The sequence below is a fragment of the Scyliorhinus canicula genome, chromosome 3 (assembly GCF_902713615.1).
Source record: "Scyliorhinus canicula chromosome 3, sScyCan1.1, whole genome shotgun sequence".
In the NCBI taxonomy this organism is placed as follows: Eukaryota; Metazoa; Chordata; class Chondrichthyes; order Carcharhiniformes; family Scyliorhinidae; genus Scyliorhinus; species Scyliorhinus canicula.
Genome location: NC_052148.1, coordinates 167,449,613 through 167,472,646, shown reverse-complemented (window position 1 = coordinate 167,472,646; position 23,034 = coordinate 167,449,613). Strand labels below are relative to the sequence as shown.

The following is a 23,034-nucleotide window of genomic DNA, read 5'->3' as shown; positions in this document are numbered from 1 at the left end:
CTGCTGAAGCTCATATTCAATCCTGGGAAAACCAGCTACGTGGCATGTTAGAAATCCTGGAAGATTACTGGGCTGGTTTAGCTCACTCAGCTAAAGCGCTGGCTTTTAAAGCAGACCAAGCAGGCCAGCAGCACGGTTCGATTCCCATACCAGCCTCCCCGGACAGGCGCCGGAATGTGGCGACTAGGGGCTTTTCACAGTAACTTCATTGAAGCCTACTCGTGACAATAAGCAATTTGGGGCTGTTTAGCACACTGGGCTAAATCACTGGCTTTGAAAGCAGGCCAGCAGCACGGTTCGATTCCCGTAACAGCCTCCCCGAAAAGGCGCCAGAATGTGGCGACTAGGGGCTTTTCACAGTAACTTCATTGAAGCCTACTCGTGACAATAAGCGATTTTCATTTTTTTCATTTAATTTGGAGAACTGAGGTAGGAGAAAGAGACAGTCTGCCTGAGGGAGTGGAGGTCAAGGTTCTTGTTAAGTTCTTTGAAAACTGGCTGCCACGTTTTCTTGGGCTGGATGTGAAGGCTGGGGTGTTTCAAATTGGAAAGGGAGCTCCACGTCCTATCCTTGAAGTCAAAGAACAATCAACGTCCCAGACCCATTATCGTTCATTTCCATAATTTTAAAGATCGTCAGAAGATGCTAGAGGCAGTGAGGTTCAGTGGGACCTGGCTCCACGATGAAGTGAAGATTTCCTTTTTCCAGAGCTTTTTGGTGGCAACACAGCTGAAGTGTCGAGGCCTTGATCAAGTTTGAAGGCAACTCAAGACAGTTGGAATGAATCATGCCATGCATTATCCTACGACCCGAAGTATTATCCGCCGACTTCTTTATGTCTTTCGATAATCTGACTACTGTGTTAAGTCCTCGAGGGGCAGGGAATTGGACTGATATTCTGCAGCTCAGGATCCTAAAATACTCAAAAGCTCTAATCTGGACTCTCTCCCTATAATGCTGTTGTTTGTCTGATTTTGTCATTTATCCTGCTAAAGGGAGACATTAATATTCGACCACTGTAATGAATGTCTTTTTCTGGTCCTTGGATGTTTTGGGGACTATTATTATTATGTATGGTAGTTCAGCTGCATGCTTGTTATCCGTCGTCTTTTCATAATGTTCGTACACTAATTATGGCAGAATCGAGTGGTGCCATTGCCGATAGGTGGGTGGTGGATGCATCTCTTCAAGGGGGGGCTTAAAATGCAGGAGGGGCATTTAATTCCCATTCCCCTGTTGGCCGTCTTCTTCTCCTTCTTGTTGACGGGATTGCAGTCGGCTGGTAATGACAGTATGGCTGTAGGGTAGTCTTACGGGTCCTCACTCTTGTTGAGGAACATCCCTTTAGAACCAGAATCACAGAATAATACAGCACAGAAGTGGCCCTTAGGTCCATCGAGTCTGCACTGACGCATGAAAAACACCTGACCTCCCTACCTAAACCATTGCCAGCACTTGGCCCATAGCCTTAAATGTAATGATGTGCAAAATGCTCATCCAGATTCTTTTGAAAGGATGTGAGGCAACCCAGCTGTACCACCTTCCCAGGCTGTGCATTCCAGACTGTCACCACCCTCTGGGTAAAAAAGGTTCCCCATCAAATCCCCCCATAAACATCCTGCCCCTGACCTCAAACTTGAATCCCCTCGTAACTGACCCTTCAACTACGGGTAATAGCTGCCCCCTATCGACTCTCTCTATGCTCCTCATAATCTTGTACACTTTGATCAGGTCACCCCTCAGTCTTCTCTGCTCCAGCGACAACAACCCAAGCTTATCCAACCTCGCTTCATAACTTAAATGTTCTATCCCAGGCAACATCCTGGTGAATCGCCTCTGCACCCCCTCCAGTGCAATCACATCCTTCCTATAATGTAGCAACCAGAATTACACACAGTACTCCAGCTCTGGCCTCACCAAAGTTCTTTAGAACTCTAACATGACCTCCCTGCTTTTGTAATTTATGCCTCGATCGATAAAGGCCCTTATGCCTTTTTCACCACTATATTAAAGAACCATTGTGGTCACGATTTTTTTGTATTATATTGGGGTGTCTATGTTGTTCACTAAATTCAGATCTTATATCCATGAAAGGAACATATTGGGGATAATTTGGTACCTCTGGTATAAATAGAGATGGGGGAGGCGCATGCCCAAATGTGGTGTGAAAATCCTATCCTACTTTCTTTTAGTGGTCTATGCAATGTCAATGACTATTTTTAAACTTTGCTCATGAAATGTACAGAGAATTCATCATCCTATCAAAAGGAAAACTATCCTCTTTTTTTCTTAAGGAGAAATTAGAAAGAGCCTTGTTACAGGAGGTGCACTTGGATGACAAGGAGCACTTAAAATCTACTCAGTTAACTCTATTTCTAACGTCACTCCTTCCACCTTATGGGCAATTTGCAAGGCCAAAGCTAGGGGACTGGTTATTTCTCACACGGCCAACAAAAGGCATAGAATGCTGGAGTGCCAACATCGGTTGGAGGTCTGATTGGCTGATGCTGAGGAAAGGTTTAGGAGGGCTCCTAACAAGCAATTATTGAAGGAGGTTAACACAAAAAGGGTGGCTCGAGATTCCTTCTTGACGCAGCAGGTTGAGAGAAATTAAAAATTTACAAGGTAGAAACTGCAAGAATTTGGGAACAAATCAAGTCAGTATTTGGCTTGCCTGACTAAGGTGGCAGATTCCAGGGCTATCCCCTCCGGGCGGCATTCAGGGGTGTGGGACGGAGGAGATTAATGGGGCCTTTAGGAGTTTCTATGCTGAGTTATATAGGTCAGATCAGTCTGGTGATGTGATGGCAGGTATGGAATATTTTTCTCCTCCCTTGGACTCCCTGTGGCATTGGAGGCCAATACTTGAAATAAATGGAATGAAAATCGCTTATTGTCACAAGTAGGCTTCAAATGAAGTTATTGTGAAAAGCCCCTAGTCGCCACATTCCGGCGCCTGTTCAGGGAGGCTGGTACGGGAATTGAACCCACACTGCTGGCCATGTTCTGGCTTTACAAGCCAGCTATTTAGCCCACTGTGCTAAACTTGGCCCTTAATGTTCCTATTTTGGCTATGGGGAGCTTCAACTGGACAAGGCTTGTGGGACCAGAACGTTTTGTGTGTGAGTTTTACACAGTACTCCAGCTGATGGAACCATTAAGGGCATAAATTATCACTCTTTTGAGGCAGGGGAGTTACCACCTGAAGCTAACATCCCCCTGATTTTGAAAGCCGCTAAAGAGGAGTATGTTTCAGAGGCCAATCTCCTGTTTGAACATTGTCTTGAAATTATTGTCTAAAGTATTGCCGAAATGGCTGAAGAGTATCCTTCCAACAATTATTTGAGAAGATCAGACTGGGTCGATTAAGGGCAGGTTCTCTAATTTCAGAAGCGGGCCCTGGACTGATTGATGATCTCCTTAGATGTGGAGAAAACCTTTGATGAGGTTGAATGGAACGACTTTGTGTACATGTTGTGGAGATTTGGGCTGGATGAGGACGATGTTAAATGGATTCAGGTGATGTACCATAGGCCTGTAGTGGGAGTGCTCACAAATGGTTTTAGGTACTTCCGGTTGCGGCTATGCGGAGCTAAGCCGCACGTTTGGCAGCTCCCGCTTTAATAGGACTTGTGGGCTCTTTTAAGGGCCCCAAACGGCGCTGATTCAACGATTCCCGGTGAATAAAGGGGTCTGGAGCAAAACCCCCCGGGATTTATGGTGCGGACCCGGAGTGGGGCGAGGAGAAAAATGGCAGCAGCTCCCCTGGAAAAGCGGGGGAAGGTGGACAAAATGGCGGCCGGTGGAGCCCCTGAGGAGTGGAGGCAGTGGGCGGAGGAGCAACAGGCGGCCCTTCTGCGCTATTTTACGGAGCTGAAAGGGGAGTTGCTGGAATCCCTGAAGGTAACGACAAGTAAGCTGCTGGAGACCCAGACAACTCAGGGTGCAGCGATACTTGAGTTACAGCAGCAGGCCTCTGAGTGCGAGGATGAAGTCTCGGCCCTCGTGGGGAAGGTGGAGATGCACGAGGCGCTCCACAAAAAGTGGCAAGATAATTTCGAGGAGATGGAGTTTCGATGAAGGAGGAAGAACTTGCGGATCCTGGGCCTCGCGGAGGGGCTGGAGGGGTCGGACCTGCCGGCCAATGTGGCCGTGATGCTGAACTCGCTGGTGGGGGCAGGATCCTTCCATCTGCCCCTGGAGCTGGAGGGGGTCCACAGAGTACTGGCCAGGCGGCCTAAGGCGAATGAACCCTCGCGGGCGGTGCTGGTGCGGTTCCATCGGTTCAGTGACCGGGAGTGTGTGCTGTGATAGGCCAAGAAGGTGAGGAGCATCAAGTGGGAGAATTCGGTAGTGCGCGTCTACCAGGACTAGAGTGCGGAGGTGGCTAAGCAGAGGGCCGGGTTCAACCGGATGAAGGCGGTGCTCCACGGCAAGCAGGTGAAGTTCGGCATGCTGCTGCCTGCGCGCCTGTGGGTCACCTACAAGGACCGACATTACTATTTTGAGTCCCCGGAGGAGGTGTGGGCCTTTGTGCAGGCTGAAAAGTTGGACTCGAGCTAGGGATCGGGGGCTGTGGGGGTTTTTTGTATCACTATTTATGCTGTTGCTGGTTATTCTGTTTGGTTTTTTTTCTCTCGCTTTCGGATGATGTTGGTTATGGTTTTGTGTCTTAAGGGGGGTGTTGGGGTCTGTGGTTAATCTGTTTTTGTTTGTACGGAGTTGGTGGATGGGTTGGGACTGCTATTTGGGAGTTGCGTTGTGGGGGTGGGATGGGGCAGAGGGAAAGCACGGGCTTTCCTCTGGTTTCCCACGCTGCGGGATGAGGGGGGTGGAGCTGGTGGCAAATAGCGTGGATATCAGATCCGTTTTCCCGCGCTGAAGCGGTGCCAAGGAGCTGATGTAGGGGGGGAGGGGTGACCCCATATCGGGAGTTAGGGCGGGAGCTGCCAGGGTCAGCAGAAGTCAGCTGGCTCACGGGAGTACTATGGAGGGAGCGTCGCAGCTAGGAGGGGTCCTAACCTGGGAGGGGGGGGGGGGGGGGGGGGGATACCGGGTTTCTGCTGGATTGGCCAGGGAGGAGCTGGTGTGGGTCGGGGGGATCAGGGTGAGGTTCTATCGCCGTGGGAAATGGGCCGAATGGGTGCTGGCCAGGGGCGAGCAGTCGATGGGCTATGGCTAGTCGATGGGGGAGGGGGGCGGGGTGCCCCCTGATCCGGCTGATCACGTGGAACGTGAGGGGGTTGAATGGGCCAGTTAAGCGGGCCCGGGTGTTTTCGCATCTGACGGCGGACATGGCCATGCTCCAGGAGACTCACCTGAAGGTGGCGGACCAGGTTCGTCTGAGGAAGGGGTGGGTGGGGCAGGTTTTCCATTCAGGGCTCGATGCGAAGAACTGGGAGGTGGCGATCCTGGTGGGGAAGAGGGTGACGTTTGAGGTGTCTGAGGTGGTGGCTGATAGTGGCGGCAGATATGTGATGGTGAGCGGTGAGGGTGGTGTTGGTAAATGTGTACGCCCCAAATTGGGATGATGCTGGTTTCATGAGGTGTATGCTGGGCCGCATTCCTGACCTGGAGGTGGAGGGCCTGATCATGGCGGGGGAGGAACTTCAATACGGTGCTGGATCCCCTACTGGATCGTTCTAGTTCGAGGACAGGCAGGAGGCCGGCGGCGGCCAAGGTGTTGAGGGGGTTTATGGACCAGATGGGAGGGGTGGATCCCTGGAGGTTTGGGAAGCCGAGGGCTCGGGAGTACTCGTTTTTTATCCCACGTGCACAGGGTTTATTCCCATATTGATTTCTTTGTCCTGAGTAGGGGACTGGTCCCGAGGGTGGAGGAGGCCGAATATTCGGCTATAGCGATTTCGGACCATGCTCCGCATTGGGTGGATCTGGAGATGGGGGAGGCGCGGGACCAGCGCCCGCTTTGGCGTCTGGACGTGGGGTTGTTGGCTGATGAGGACATGTGTAGGAGGGTCCGGGGATGTATTGAGAAGTACCTCGAGGCCAATGATACTGGGGAGGTCCGGGTGGGGATGGTGTGGGAGGCTCTGAAGGCAGTGATTAGGGGGGAGCTGATCTCCATCCGACCCATAGGAGAGGGGGGAGAGGGAGAGACTGGTGGGGGAGCTGTTGAGTGTAGATAGGCGGTATGCGGAGGCCCCGGAGGAGGGATTGCTGGGGGAGTGGCGTAGCTTGTAGGCCAAGTTTGATTTATTGACCGCCAGAAAGGCGGAGACACAGTGGAGGAAGGCGCAGGGAGCGGTCTATGAGTATGGAGAGACGGCGAGCAGGATGCTGGCGCATCAGCTTCGCAAGCGGGACGCGGCTAGGGAGATTGGTGGAGTGAAGGATAGGGGTGGGAATGTGGTGCGGCAGGGGGCAGAGGTCAATGGGGTCTTTAGGGACTTCTACAGGGAACTGTACCAGTTGGGGCCGCCGGTGGTGGGAGGGGGAATGGAGAGCTTTTTGGACAGGCTGCGATTTCCAAGGGTGCAGGAGGAGCAGGTGGAGGGACTGGGGGCGCCGATCGAGTTGGAGGAGCTGGTCAGAGGGATTGGCCACATGCAGTCCAGGAAGGTGCCGGGACCAGATGGGTTCCCGGCTGAATTTTATAAGAAATACGCGGACCTGTTGGGCCCCCTGTTGGTTCGGACCTTTAACGAGGCATGGGAGGGGGGTGTTTTGCCCCCGACGATGTCACGGGCGCTGATTTCCCTGATCCTGAAGCGAGATAAGGACCCCTTACAGTGTGAATCATATAGGCCAATTTCACTGCTGAATGTGGACGGCAAGTTGCTGACGAAGATCTTGGCCACTAGAATAGAGGACTGTGTGCCGGGGGTGGTACATGAAGATCAGACGGATTTTGTGAAGGGGAGGCAGCTGAACACTAATGTGCGAAGGCTGCTAAATGTGATAATGATGCCGGCGGCAGAAGGAGAGGCGGAGATTGTGGTGGCATTGGATGCGGAGAAGGCCTTTGATAGGGTTGAGTGGGGGTACTTGTGGGAGGTGTTAGAGAGGTTCGGGTTTGGGGAGGGGTTTATTAAATGGGTGAGGTTGTTGTACGAGACCCCGATGGCAAGTGTAGCGACAAATGGGAGGAGGTCCAAGTACTTCAGGCTCCACCGTGGGACGAGGCAGGGGTGCCCCCTGTCCCCCTTGCTTTTTGCGTTGGCAATTGAGCCTCTTGCCATGGCTCTCAGGAAATCGGGGAGCTGGAGGGGTCTGGTGCGGGGTGGGGAGGAGCACCGAGTGTCGCTTTATGCAGATGACTTGCTGCTGTATGTAGCAGACCCGGTGGGGGGAATGCCAGAGGTGATGGAGATTCTTGCTGAGTTTGGGAGTTTCTCGGGATATAAATTGAACCTGGGCAAGAGTGAGCTGTTTGTTGTACACCGGGGAGATCAGGAGGAGAGGATTGGTAGGCTCCCGCTAAAGAGGGCAGTGAAGAGTTTTAGGTACCTGGGGGTTCAGGTGGCTAGGAGCTGGGGGGACTCTGCATAAGCTTAATTTTACTAGGTTGGTGGAGCAGATGGAGGAGGAGTTTAAAAGGTGGGACATGCTGCCGCTGTCGTTGGCAGGTAGAGTACAGTCCGTTAAAATGATGGTGCTCCCGAGGTTTTTGTTTTTGTTTCAGTGCCTCCCCATTTTCATTCCGAGGGCCTTTTTTAGGAGGGTGAACAGCAGCATTCTGGGATTTGTTTGGGCGCACGGGACTCCGAGGGTGAGGAGGGCCTTTCTGGAGCGGGGCAGGGATAGAGGGGGGCTGGCGCTGCCCAACCTCCCTGGGTACTATTGGGCGGCTAATGTCTCGATGGTACGCAAGTGGGTAATGGATGGGGAGGGGGCAGCATGGAAACGGATGGAGATGGTGTCCTGTGGAGGCACAAGCCTGAGGGCACTGGTAACGGCGCCGTTGCCGCTCCCTCCAACGAGGTACACTACGAGCCCGGGGGTGGCGGCTACCCTCAAAATTTGGGGGCAGTGGAGGCGGCACAGGAGGGGGAGTGGGGGGCTCGGTGGAGGCCCCGCTGCGGGGGAACCACCCGTTTGTCCCAGGGAACATTGATGGCGGGTTGCTGGGGTGGAACAGGGCGGGCATTAGGAAGTTGGGAGACCTGTTCATTGACGGGAGGTTTGCGAGCCTGGGTGAGCTGGAGGAGAAGTTTGAGCTCCCCCGGGGAATATGTTCAGGTACCTTCAGGTCAAGGCGTTTGCTAGGCGGCAGGTGGAGGGGTTTCCTTCGCTGCCCCCGCGGGGGGTAAGGGATAGGGTGCTTTCGGGGGTGTGGGTCGGGGATGGGAAGGTGTCTGACATCTACCAGGTGATGCAGGAGGTGGAGGAGGCGTCGGTAGAGGAGCTGAAGGCTAAGTGGGAAGTGGAGCTGGGGGAGCAGATTGAGGAGGGGACATGGGCGGACGCCCTGGAGAGGGTGAACTCCTCCTCTTCATGTGCGAGGCTTAGCCTCATCCAGTTCAAGGTACTGCACAGGGCTCATATGTCCGGGACGAGGATGAGCAGGTTTTTTGAGGGTGAGAACAGGTGCATTAGGTGTTCGGGGAGCCCAGCGAACCATGCCCATATGTTTTGGGCATGCCCGGCACTGGGGGAATTCTGGCAGGGGGTGGCGAGGATGGTGTCGAGGGTGGTAGGGTCCAGGGTCAAGCCAGGCTGGGGACTCGCGATATTTGGGGTTGGGGTGGAGCCGGGAGTGCAGGAGGCGAAAGAGGCCGATGTTTTGGCCTTTGCGTGCCTAGTAGCCCGGCGGAGGATCTTGCTGCAATGGAAAGATGCGAGGCCCCCAAGCGTGGAGACCTGGATCAATGACATGGCGGGATTCATTAAGCTGGAGAGGGTCAAATTTGCCCTGAGGGGGTCGGTACAAGAGTTCTTTAGGAGGTGGCAGTCTTTCCTCGACTTTCTGGCTCAACGATAAGGAATTAGGTCAGCAGCAGCAGCAACCGGGGGGGGGGGGGGGGGGGGGTCTCAGGGGGTATTGTTTAAGTTAATTTGCTTATTGTTAATTTATTTTGTTGTTTATTGGGTTTGGGGGGGTTTCGTTACAGGCGTTGTTATGGGTGCCGGGGGGTGTTTATTATTGTTATTATTGTTCTGTTGTTATATATTTTTCAAAACAATTCCAATAAAAATTATTTAAAAAAAAAAAGAAATGGTTTTAGGTCTGAGAATTTTGGGTTCCAGAGGGAAACCAGGCAGGGCTGCCCCCTATTCCCCCTTGTTATTTGCACTGGCCATAGAAACTTTGGCGGAGGCTATTAGGCAAGACCCCTAATATCAGGGCTGGAGTGTGGGGACAAATGGCACAAGATTCCACTTTATGTGGACGATGTGCTGAAGCATGCGTTGTGGTTCCTGCTATCATTAGTGTGATAGATAGATTTAGCGCCTCTTCTGGTTATTTTCCATCAATTGTACGAAGCCGGATCCATGCCGGTGGGAGAGCGGAGGGGTTGACCAGCCCCGCCACTTGCTAATTTCTCCATTAGGTGGTCCCTGTTGGGGTTTAAGTGCCTGGGTGTCACGACCACCTCTTGTTTTAAGCAGTTGTATGGGGCCAATTTCCCTCACTTGATTGCTTCTATTAGGTAGGACGTGGCTTGTTGATATCCCTGCTGGTTTCATGGCTGGGCAGGATTTTGAATGTGTTGCCTACATTGTTATACCCCTTGCAGATGTTGCCAATATTGTTGTCAGCTAGAGCTTTAAAGGAGATTAATGGAATTGTTTGTTTGTCTGCAATAAGAAGCACTTGCCTTGAGTGTAGCAAGCTCCAGCTCCCGGAGCTAAGAGCTGTTTCAACTGGCTTCTCACCTCAGGTTTCTAAGGGACTGTATTAAGAACGGCCCTGCCTCCATTTGGCTCAACACGAAGGCTGACCAGTTAGCTGACCCTATGCAGGTCTTGTTATTTTAAGGAGACATTAAGGCTGGTGCTGCTAAATGTGATAATCCTATTATTACCAATACTCTTAGAGCGTAGAGATTGGTCCGCCAATTAGAAGGGAAACCTAAACTGACTTCCGCCCTCTTTCCCGTCCAGGACAGTCCAGATTTCCCACTGTCTTATGGACCAATGATTCGATACATGGAGGGATGGAGGCATTTGTAGACTGGGAGACATGTTCAGAGATCAGAGAATCATAGAATTTACAATGCAGAAGGAGGCAATTTGGCCCATCGAGTCTGCATTGGCCCTTGGAAAGATCGCCAAGCCCACACCTCCACCCTATCCCCGCAATCCCACCCAACCTTTTTTTTTTGGACACCAAGGGCAATTTAGCACAGCCAATCCACCTAACCTGCACATCTTTGGACTGTGGGAGAAATCGGAGCACCTGGAGGAAACCCACGCAGAAACTGGAGAACGCGCAGACTCCGCACAGACAGTGACCCAAGCCGGGAATCGAACCTGGGACCCTGGAGCTGTGAAGCAACAGTGCTAACCACTGTGCTACCATGCTGTCCTCATGCTTCCTCATCATCCTTTGAGCAGCTATGCCAACAATTTCACATCCAGAGACATTCCTTTTCTATTTCCAACTTAAGGACTTTATCCTTAATAAGATGACTATGTCACGACTCCTCCATTTCCCCAGGGGAAAAGTCCGGAATTCCATGGAGCCGTAACAGTTAACCAGCCAGTTTTACAATGTCCTGTATTCTAGATCCTGTGCTTATACATTGGGTGCCCTGCAGCCTTGGGAAAAATATCTGGCAATTAACATTGATAAGGAGACATTGGGTAGTATATGGAATTAAGTCAGTAAAATTTCTGTTTGCAAAAAAATGAAGGTCAATTTAAGATACTGCACCGTGTATATATCATGTCTCGACTCTGACACAGGTTAATCCTGCTATATCCCCAATTGCCTAAACTGCCTGGCAGTCAAGAGTGATTATATACAATGTGTATGGGCCTGTGTTTTGGTTCAATCCTTTTGGTCTAGTATAGTTAGAGAGCTGGAGAAGATCTTTGACAGAGGCTTAGAATTTAATCCTATGTTCCTAATTTTGGGTTTTCCAGATGGGAGAATTACTGATAATGAGAACGGGCTTTACAACATCCTGACTGTCGCAGTTCATAATAATATCCTATGCTCCTGGATTAGTGGCAAACATCCTTCATTTAAAAACTGGCATAAATTAGTTGGGGGCTTGCAAGAAAGGTATGGTAATAATAATGGGTGATCTTTGTACAGTGTGTGCAGGAGGGTTTCCTGACACAATATGTGGCTAGGCCGACAAGAGGGGGGGCCACATTGGATTTGGTACTGGGTAATGAACCGGACCAAGTGTTAAGATTTTTTTGTGGGAGAGCACTTTGGAGATAGTGACCACAATTCGGCGTCTTTCACTATTGCAATGGAGAGGGATGGGGCCATACGGCAGGGCAAGGTTTATAATTGGGGGAGGGGTAATTATGATGCGATTAGGCAAGAATTAGGGAGCATAAGATGGGTACAGAAATGGTCAGGGAAAGGCACAAATGAAAAGTGGAGCTTGTTCAAGGAATAAATACTGCGTGTCCTTGATAGGTATGTCCCTATCAGGCAGGGAGGAAATGGCCATGTGAGGGAACCATGGTTCACAAAAGAGGTTGAATGTCTTGTCAAGAGGAAAAAGGAAGAGTATGTAAGGATGAGAAAACAAGGTTCAGTTGGGTCGCTTGACGGTTACAAGGTAGCAAGGAGTGAGCTAAAAAAGGGCTTAGGAGAGCTAGGAGGGGCCATGAGAAGTCCTTGGCGGGTCGGATCAAGGAAAACTCCAAAGCTTTTTACTCAAATGTGAGAAATAAAAGAATGACCAGGGTGAGGGTAGGGCCGGTCGCAAGGACGGTAGTGGCAACTTGTACATGGAGTCAGAAGAAATAGGGGAGGCGTTGAATGAATACTTTCCTTCAGTGTTCACTAAGGAAAGGGGCCATGTTTTTGAGGATGAGTGTGTGATACAGGCAGGTAGGCTGCAGGTAGATGTTCTGAGGAAGGATGTATTAGCAATTTTGAAAAACCTGAGGGTCGACAAGTCCCCTGGCCCAGATGGGATACATCCAAGATTCGTTGGGAGGCAAGGGATGAGATTGCAGAGCCTTTGGCTTTGATCTTTGGGTCCTCACTGTCCACGGGGATAGTGCCAGAGGACTGAAGAGTGGTGAATGTTGTTCCTCTGTTCAAGAAAGGGAATAGGAATAACCCTGGTAATTATAGGCCAGTTAGTCTTACTTCGGTGGTTGATAAGTTAATGGAAAAGGTCCTGAAGGATAAGATTTATGACCATTTGGAAAGATGCAGCTTAATCCGGGATAGCCAACACGGATTCGTGAAGGGTAAGTCTTGCCTCACAAATTTGATTGAATTCTTTGAAGAGGTAACTAAGTGTGTAGATGAAGGTAGAGCAGTTGATGTCGTATAAATGGATTTTAGTAAGGCGTTTGATAAGGTTCCCCATGGTCGGCTCATGAAGAAAGCAAGGAGGTGTGGGATAGAGGGAAATTTGGCCAATTGGATCAGTAACTGGCTATCACATAGAAGACAGAGGGTGGTGGTGGATGGAAAATTTTCAGACTGGAGACCAGTTACCAGCGGTGTACCACAGGGAACAGTGCTGGGTCCTCTGCTACTTGCGATTTTTATCAATGGCTTGGAGGAGGGGGCTGACGGGTGGGTCAGTAAATTTGCTGATGACACCAAGAGTGCTGGAGTAGTGGATGAGGTGGAGGGCTGTTGTAGGCTGCAAAGAGACATTGATAGGATGCAGAGCTGGGCCGAAAAATGGCAGATGGAGTTTAACCCTGATAAGTGCGAGGTGATTCATTTTGGTAGAAAAAATTTGAATGCGGATTACAGGGTCAACGGCAGGGTTCTGAGGAATGTGGAGGAACAGAGAGATCTTGGGGTTCATGTCCACAGATCTCTGAAGATTGCCACTCAAGTGGATAGAGCCGTGAAGAAGGCTTATAGTGTGTTAGCGTTTATTAACAGGGGGCTTAAGTTTAAGAGCCGTGGGGTTATACTGCAACTATACATTACACTGGTGAGACCACATTTGGGGTAGTGTGCAGTTCTGGTCACCTCATTATAGGAAGGATGTGGAAGCATTGGAAAGGGTGCAAAGGAGATTTACCAGGATGCTGCCTGGTTTGCAGAATAGGTCTTATGAGGAAAGGTTGAGGGAGCTAGGGCTTTTCTCTTTGGAGCGGAGGAGGACGAGAAACGACTTAATAGAGGTTTATAAGATGATGAGGGGGATAGAGTGGACGTTCAGAGACTATTTCCTTGGCTGGATGTAGCTGTTACAAGGGGGCATAACTATAAGATTCAGGGTGGGAGATATAGGAGGGATATCAGAGGTAGGTTCTTTACTCAGAGAGTGGTTAGGGTGTGGAATGGACTGCCTGCTGTGATAGTTGAGTCGAACACTTTAGGAACTTTCAAGCGGTTATTGGATAGGCACATGGAGCACACCAGAATGACAGGGAGTGGGATAGCTTGATCTTGGTTTCGGACAATGCTCGGCACAACATCGAGGGCCGAAGGGCCTGTTCTGTGCTGTACTGTTCTATGTTCTAATATACACATAGACTGGAAGAATCAAATTGGCAAGGGTAGCCTAGAGGCAGAGTTCATTGAATGCTTTAGAGACTGTTTCCTGGAACAGTATGTTGGGGAACCAACCAGGGAGGAGGCTACTCTCGATTTGATATTCTGTAATGAGGAGGGATTAATTAATGACCTCGCAGTGAAGGATCCACTGAGGAGGAATGATCATAGTGTGGTAGAATTCAAGATTCAGTTTGGGGGTGAGAAAGTGGAGTCCCACACTAGTGCTCTGGAATTAAACAAAGGAAATTACATAAACTGGAGGTCAGATTTGGCTTTTATAGACTGGCAGGAAGGCTAAAAGGTGGGACAGCTGATGAGCAGTGGCAGTTGTTTAAGGAGATACTCAATTTCTCACAACTAAAGTATATCACAGTGAGGAAGAAAGATGGGAAGAGGGGTAAAAAAACACCCATGGCTAAACAAGGAGGTCAAGAACATTATCAAGACAAAAACGATGTTATATCATATTGTAAAGGCTAGTGGCAGCCCGGAAGATTGGGAAACTATCAAACATAAACAAAGGGATACGAAAAAAGTAATTTAAAAAAGTTAAGATAAATTATGAAAATAAACTAGCACAGAATATCAAAAAGGACAGCAAAAGCTTCTACAGGTACATAAAAGGGAAGTGAGTCACTAAGGTGAATGTTGGCCCATTGGAAGATGAAACTGGTGAGTTAATATTGGGGAACATAGAAATGGCAAAGATGCTAATTCAATACTTTGCCTTAGTTTTCACGGTGGAGGACACGAATACCATTCCTATAGGAACGGGCAATTCAGAGGTAATAGAAAGGGTGGAACTTGGAACAATTAGCAACAATAGGAAACGGTACTCAACAAACTCTTGGGATTGAGGGCAGACAAGTTCTCAGGGCCTGATGGCCTACATCCTAGGGTATTAAAGGAAGTGGCAGCAGAGATAGTGGATCCATTAGTTATGATATTTCAAAATTCCATTGACTCGGGAAAAGATCCAGTGGATTGGAAAAATGCTAATGTAACGTCCTTATTCAAAAAGGGAGGGAGGCAGAATGTGGGAAATTACAGACCAGTTAGTTTAACATCTGTTGTTGGAAAATTGTTAGAATCAAAGACGTAATATCAGGACATTTGGAAAGCCAAAGCACTATCCATCAGAGTCAGCATGGTTTTATGAAAGGAAAATCATGTTTGACTATTCTTTTTTTAATTAAAAAAAAAAATTTAGAGTACCCAATTTATTTTTTCCAATTAAGGGACAATTTAGCATGGCCAATCCACCTAACCAGCACATCTTTGGGTTGTGGGGACGAAATCCATGCAAACACGGGGAGAATGTGCAAACTCCACACAGACAGTGACCCAGAGCCAGGATCGAACCTGGGACCTCGGCGCTGTGAGGCAGCAGGGCTAACCCACTGCGCCACCATGCTGCCCATGTTTGACTAATTTGCTTGAGTTCTTCGAAGATGTAACAAGCAAAGTGGATAATGGGGATCCTGTAGATGTGGTATATCTGGACTACCGGAAGGCGTTTAATAAGGTGCCGCACAGAAGGCTGATTCACAAGGTGAGATCACATGGAATTAGGGCTAACTTATTAGCTTGGATAGAAGACTAGCTGATGTACAGGAGACAGAGAGTTGGGATAAATTAGTCTTTTTCTGGATGGCAAGATGTAACTAGTGGGGTGCCACAGGGTTCGGTCCTTTTGCCCCCGCTATTTACACTTTATATTAATGGCTTGGATACAGGGACAGAAGGATCTATAGCCAAATTTGCAGATGACACAAAAATAGGTGGGACAGTAAGTTGCAATGAGGAAATAAGAACCTTACAAATGGATATATAGATAGGTTAGGAGAGTGGGCCAAAATGTGGCAGATGTGGATAAGTGTGAGGGCATGCAGTTTGGTCGGTAAAATGGAAAGGCAACTTATTATCTAAATGGGGAGTGACTTGGGGTGCTCTGATGCAGAGGGATCTGGGTGCCCTCGTGCATGAGTCACAGAAAACGAGCATACATGTGCAGCAGATAATAAGGAAAGCAAATGGAATGTTGGCATTTATAGGAAAAGGATTTGAGTATAAAGGTAAGGAAGTGTTGTTGCAACTATACAAGGCACTGGTAAGACTGCACCTGGAGTATTGTGCACAGTTTTGGTCCCCTTATTCAAGGAAAGGTGATTGGAGGCAGTTCAGAGGAGGTTCACTAGATTGATTCCAGAGATGAGGGGTTTGTCATATGAGGAGAGATTGAACAGTTTAGGCCTATACTCTCGAGAGTTTAGAAGAACGAAGGGAGATCAAATCGAGGTATACAAGATGTTAAAAGGTATGGATAAGGTAGATGTGGTGCAGATGCTTCCTCTTGTGGGGCATTCTAAAATGACAGGTCATAACCTTAGAATAAGAGGTAGCAAATTTAAAACAGATTTGAGGAGAAACTACTTCTCCCAAAGGGTTGTGAATCTGTGGAATTCGCTACCCCAGAGTGCGGTGGATGCAGGGACAGAGAGTAAATTTAAGGCCTAATTTAGCCGTATCCTCATTTCCCCCTCAACCTGTAATCCATTATTAATCTGTTATTGGATTGATTCAGCATCCAAACTGGAGGCAATAGTTCCTTGAATGTATTGTTCTCAACTTATCCTGTCTTCTATATTTCTATATTTGCCATAATCCTTGTTCTGTACTGTACTTGTTTTGCATTGTTAATCACTTTCTTTTTTTTGTTGCGATACCCTGACAAAAAAGTTTAATGTTTCAAAAGGTCAACCACATTGCTGTGAGTATGGAGTCACATGTAAGACAAACCAGGTAAGGAGGGCAGATTACATCCACTGAAGGACATTAATGAACCAGATACATTTTTACGACAATGGTTTCATGGCCATCATTACAGAGGCTAGCGTTTAATTCCAGATTCCCTACCGGGAATTCCCGTACTGGCCTCCCCGAACAGGCGCCGGAATGTGGCGAATTATGGGCTTTTCACAGTAACTTCATTGAAGCCTACTTGTGACAATAAGCAAAAAGATTTATTATTTGACTTCAAATTCCACCAGCTGCCATGTGGGGAGAGTGAAAGCTGATCGGGCAAGGTGAGATGGTCTCCCTCTGTCATTGGCGGGTCGGGTATTACTGGGCAGCAAATGTGGAGAAGGTGCGGAGCTGGGTCAGAGGGGTTGTTTCCCAGGGGGTCAGAATGGAGGAAAGTTTGTGTAGGGGGTCGGGATTTAAGGGCCTAGCAACAGCGCCGCTCCTGATGGTCCCGGGGAAATACTCAGGGAGCCCGGTAATAATAGCTTCATTGAGAAGTATACACTTGTCAGGAGAGAACAAGTTTAACTATGCTGTCCCCAGTTTAAAAGCCTGCAGATTTCATTAAGCAAAAGATGATCAAGGTCAGAGTTGAACTGTTTGTATACTTGTCTATTAATTAGAAAAATAATCATTTAGCAAGCTATCCTGAAGAACACATAAAACAGATCCTGTTTACATAGGGTAGATGTCTTGGTTTTCTTATGCTCACCATATTGGAATTACTGAATTGAATATGGGGCCCCTTCAATTGTTCAGTGAGTAAAAGTTGTGAAACAATAAAGTAGGTAAAGTCACCATAGTCCCAGATAACCATAGGTCGCTTTCCCCTTTGAGGGGGAGAGCTGACTGGTGGTGATTTAACTTGAGGATCACCAGGAGAAGGGCAAGGTTGAGAAGGCATGAATAACCTCAACCAGTACAGGAATTGAACCTGCACTGTTGTTTAAGTTGTGGTACAGTGCTAAATTGACAAATACATATTAGGAAAGATGCAGGTTCTTTCACCAGATGCTTTTGAATGAGCTTCAATTTGAAAAGCAGGTAAGCCGTCACAATTTTCTCGAAACTCCTCGGCTATTGAAGGGGTGGGGAAAATGTGACCAGATTGCCATTCCTAAATGATATTCAGTGATTTTAAAGACATGAGCTATGAGTAACAGTAGTCTTGATTAGATTTAGATTTATTGTTACATGTACCAAGGTGCAGTGAAAAGTATTGTTCTGTGTACAATCCAGGCAGATTGTTCCAGGCATGAAAAACATAGGACGGAGATGCCTGTAGAGTTTAATAGTCAGTCATTATTCACTATCTAGGTTTACAGAAGAAGAATGGGCATATAAATACATTATTGGAGTATGACCCATACCCATGGAACCGAGTACAAGTCACTGCCTGCAGGAAAGGAAAAGATAAAATTAGAGGCATTTAACCTGCAGATACTTGGTGTGTACGATAAGGCGTCTCGACCTTAACGTAAATTAGGGTCGTCTTTGGTTTGGAGCATTACAAAATTATAATGTAATTATAATTAGTGTGTTATATTTGAGTTAAACATTGTTGGAGCACAGTAACTGGCAATGCACACCATTGATTAGACTTTTCCATATACTCTTTCAGCTCAATAATCATAACTTTTTTGAAGTGTGAACTAACAACACATGGTCAGGGCCTGAGATGTTAGTGAATGGCAGAACCAATGTGCATCTCCCTAAACCTTAAGATTTAAGAACTGAGAAACAAACAGTGGAACAATAGAGAAGGGTCCATTCAGGTACAGAGATTGCAACATGGATGGCTGGATAGATTGGATTAAGAAAAAGAAACAGAGAAAGTAAGAAAAATAAATCTAAAATCTGACAATTTTAAATCTCAAAGAACTTACTATATGCTGGAATGAGACTGAATATTTTAAATTGTTTCCTTTCTGAGTCATTGTATTAACGATGTTCAAAGGTACGTGCACTTTTAATTAGCAACCTAACTTTCTGCAGTGAGTTTAATAGGTAAATATTGTGAAAATCTAGCAAGTTCTTAGAAATAATGGGGTAGCTAAGGGCGAGATGCTATGGCTAAGGGCAAGACGCCATGTGTAGGGCTTAATTACACCAGCATGTTCTGGAGCTTTACAATTCATGCTGATATCTCTTTATCCCCTGAATTGCTTAGCTGCTTGCTAAATCACTGCTGCTGCACAGCAGGTCATCCCCTTCATTTAGGTACTAAATTTAAACTGCTGTTGGGAATAGTGATTGTGAGATTGTTGTCCTCAGATTTGTTTGAGGTCAGCATCTGAATTTAAACATGTCAGTGCCTCTGTGTTATGAAAACTCAAAAATGTGGGAAGATCAATTTTCAGAAGAGAGGCACTTAAAAAAGCACTTACTTTCAAAGTGGACAATTCCATCGATTTGATCAATAAATCCATTCATTCGTCCCTCAGTGATCATCTGTGAGGCAATTTTTTCTGCCTAGTGGGAAAATAAATAAAAGGAACCAATTAATTCAAAAGCAAAATTCTGCAGATGCTGGAAATCTGAAATAAAAACAAGAGGGAAAAAGTGTTCAGCAGGTTAGGCAGCATCTGTGCAAAGAAACAGAATTAATACTCCAAGTCGATGACCTTTCATCAGAAGTGAAAAAATATAGAAATATAGGAGTCTTAAACCAATGGAAGGGGATGGGGAGAGGGGAGGGACGGGAAGAATAAGAGAAGGTCTGTGATCAGGTGGAGTGCAGTGGAGACAAATTAACAAAATATTTAATATAATAATCTTTATTGTCACAAGTAGGCTTACATTTACACTGCAATGAAGTTAGTGTGAAAAGCCCCTAGTCGCCACATTCCGGCGCCTGTTCGGGTACACGGAGGGAGAATTCAGAATGTCCAATCACCTAACAGCACGTCTTTCGGGACTAGTGGGAGGAAACCGGAGCACCCATGCAGACACAGGGAGAACGTGCAGACTCCACACAGACAGTGACCAAGCCGAGAATCGAACTAGGGACCCTGGAGCTGTGAAGCAACAGTGCTACCCACTGTGCTACCGGTGCTGCCCAATATTTCATGATGAAACAGTCAAAGAGAGGGGTCAGGAGTACGACAAAGAAACAAAGGTTGTATCTGAATGAAGGACTGTATAGCAGCCATATAAAAACAACATGAAGGGATAAAGAAAGAAACAAGGCAAGACCAAGCCAGAAAACTAAAAAAGAAACAAAAAGTAGAACATGACAAATGCAGATTATGATCTAAAGTTGTTGAACTTGATGTTGAAGCCAGAAGGCTGTGCAATGCCGAGTTGGAAGACAAGGTGCTATTCCTCAAGCTTGCCTCGAGCTTCATTGGAACTCTGTAGCAGGTCATGGACAGAAAGATCAGCATGGGAGCAAGGTGGAGAATTAAAATGTCACGTCACCAGAAGTTTGATGTCATACTGACGGACTGAGCGTAGGTGTTCTGCAAAGCGGTCACCTGTCTGCATTTGGTTTCCCAATTTAGAGACCTGTCATAACCCGCAAAGGACTTACAAGGTGGCAATGATTAAACTCCCCGTCAGCCTTCCTGAATACGAGCTCCCTCATTAAAGGGGGCAGGGAACCCTAACCATGTACAGTTATCTTCTGTATAAAGTCAGCAGATGGCGTACCGACAGGATAGACCTGACTGGTATCTTTTGTGCTGTGTAAATAAGTTATCTTAATAAGCTTTTATTTCCTTTTAACAGCTTGGTATGAGCTCCTTCGTGGTCTACAAAACTGCCGAGAGGATTCAACTAGTTTGCTGTTGACGCTGCTACTCTGTCGGTTAAGCCGCCTCCTTAACCCTGCTGGATAACGGTTGGAATCTTTTCATTTACCATGCCTCTGTTCAGAAGATTAGATGTATTTGATGCAAATTTGGAAGATTGGATGCAGAAAAAATGCGCTTTTCCCAGGCCAATAGTATCAAGGAGAATGATTGTCAGTCATTTTGCTAACTGCCTGTGGTGCACATACCTACAGTGTGATACGAAGCCTCACCTAACCTGCAGACCCCAACACTTATACGTTCGAGCAGCTAGTAGCGGTGGGAGGCCATGTTCAATTCGAGTTGCAAATATGCATGATTCATATCAAGTATAGTAAATGAGAATCCACCTGCTAATTTAACGTAAAGGTCTGTATGAGTACACCCTTTCAGCATGTCGACGGCCTGTGCCATATTCCAGGGAATGATGGAGAACATTCTGCCTGGGTTACCACATGTAGCGATATATTTAGACAACATGCTGGTCACCGGAGAGACCGAGCAGAAGCATCTGAACAACCTGGCGGAAGTTTTCGGTGTTTTTAGGAGTCTGGCATCCACCTGCAGAGCCAATTATGTTTTTCACATGAAAGAGATGATGTACTTGGGCACTGGGGTGGACCGCGAGGGGCTACGCCTGGTCGCAGGGAAGGTGCGCACCATTCAGCAGGCCCCTGACCCAATGAGCATGGAATAGGCTGCAGGACAAGCTTTCAGACTAGTGAAGAAACAGCTTTTGTCTTCTGGCATGTTGACTCACTATGATCCTGCCAAGCTTCTCTTCGTCACATGTGACGGGTGGCTGTTTGGCATTGGGGCCGTTCTCTCACAGGATGGCAGAGATCGGCCGTTCGCTTTCACCTCGCAGACGGTGGCTGTGGTCAAACGCAAGTACTCACATACAGAAAAGCAGGGCCTGGCTATGGTTTTCGCAGTAAATAAATTTCACCAATACGTGTACGGCCGCCACTTCACCATCATCACTGACCACAAACCATTGCTCGATCTGTTCAATAACAGGGCCATTCCGCCTATCGCTTCTGCAAGAATCCACTGGTGGACTATTTGATGGCCACGTACAAGTACTCATTCAAACATCAGCCGGGCACTCAGATTGTGCACACCAATATGGTGAACCGACTACCCCTCCATCTCCTCCAAGGGCGGATGGAGCTTCGCCACCCATAACTTCATGGACTCGTTGCCGGTCACTGCATCTTGGATCCATGCGTGGACCCAAACTGACCCGGTTCTTTCCAGGGTTCGAATTCTTGTGTTGTATGGTGGCCCAGCATTGAGAGCTTCCAAGTGAATTGCGGGCTTTGTCATCAATGATGTTTGATTTTAGTGTGGAGGATGGTGTCCTGTTTTGGGGTACGCATGTCGTTATTCTGTTAAAGGGTCAGAGTTTTGTCATGCAAGACCTCCAAAATGGGCACTCTGCAGCCATGTTAAATGGCCGGGCCTGGATGCTGACAATGAACAATCGGCCCAACAATGTACCATCTGTCAGGAACACCAGAAGCTCCCGCTGACCATGCCCCTCCACTTTTGGGAATGGCCTGAGTGGCCATGGGAACAGTTGCATGCCACTTTTGCCGGTCCTTTTCAAGGTTTGATGTTCCTGCTACTAATTGATACCCATTCCAAATGGCTGGAAGTCCACAAGATGGGGGCAACCACCTCAAGGGCGACGATTGAGAAACTGCGTGTGTCTTTTTGAACCCACGGATACCCTAGGTGTTAGTCACAGACAATGGGACGCCTTGGGGGGGGATGGGAACCGATGCAGGAAGTTGGAAGGTAGTAAAACAGGGACAGAAGCAAAAGGAAGTAAGGGGAAAAGTGCAAGGCAGAGAAGACATAGTCAAAAATCTAAAAGGGCGACAGTACAAGGTACAGTGACTGAGGGGAGCTCAGTGAATAGGCCCAGTAATAACAAAAGGAATAAAACTGGAGATGTTAAGATTCAAAACAGAGGTAAAAAAACCAACATAAGTGTACTTTACCTGAATGCTCGTAGTAATCGGAATAAAGTAAATGAGTTGATGGCACAAATCATCGTAAATGACTATGACTTAGTGGCCATTACTGAAACATGGTTAAAGGATGGTCACGACTGGGAGTTAAATATCCGAGGGTATCAAACTATTCGGAAGGACAGAGTGGATAGTAAGGGAGGTGGTGTTGCTCTGTTATTTAAGGATGACATCCGGGCAATAGTAAGGGATGACATCGGTGCTATGGAGGATAAGGTTGAATCCATTTGGCTGGAAATCAGGAATAGTAAGGCGAAAAAGTCACTGATAGGAGTAGTCTATCGGCCACCAAATAGTAACGATATGGTGGGGCAGGCAATAAACAAAGAAATAACTGATGCATGTAGAAATGGTACAGCAGTTATCATGGGGGATTTTAATCTACATGTCGATTGGTTTAACCAGGTCGGTCAAGGCAACCTTGAGGAGGAGTTTATAGAATGTATCTGCGATAGTTTCCTAGAACAGTATGTAATGGAACCTACGAGGGAACAAGCGGTCCTAGATCTTGTCCTGTGTAATGAGACAGGATTGATTCATGATCTCATAGTTAGGGATCCTCTCGGAAGGAGCGATCACAATATGGTGGAATTTAAAATACAGATGGAGGGTGAGAAAGTAAAATCAAATACTAGTGTTTTGTGTTTAAACAAAGGAGATTACAAGGGGATGAGAGAAGAACTAGCTAAGGTAGACTGGGAGCTAAGACTTTATGGTGGAACAGTTGAGGAACCTTGGAAAACCTTCCAAGCGATTTTTCACAGTGCTCAGCAA

The 23,034-nt window shown here is 47.5% G+C and overlaps 1 protein-coding gene across 2 annotated transcripts in view; it reads right to left on the bottom strand.

Moving 5' to 3' along the window:
- cops4 (COP9 constitutive photomorphogenic homolog subunit 4 (Arabidopsis)) overlaps positions 1-23,034 on the bottom strand; it is a 108,692-nt gene that overhangs the window by 5,297 nt on the left and 80,361 nt on the right. For both annotated transcript variants that reach the window (XM_038791685.1, XM_038791686.1), the window contains exon 9: positions 18,818-18,902. In XM_038791685.1, the coding sequence (XP_038647613.1) occupies positions 18,818-18,902 (85 nt within the window). The remainder of the gene's footprint in view (positions 1-18,817; positions 18,903-23,034) is intronic.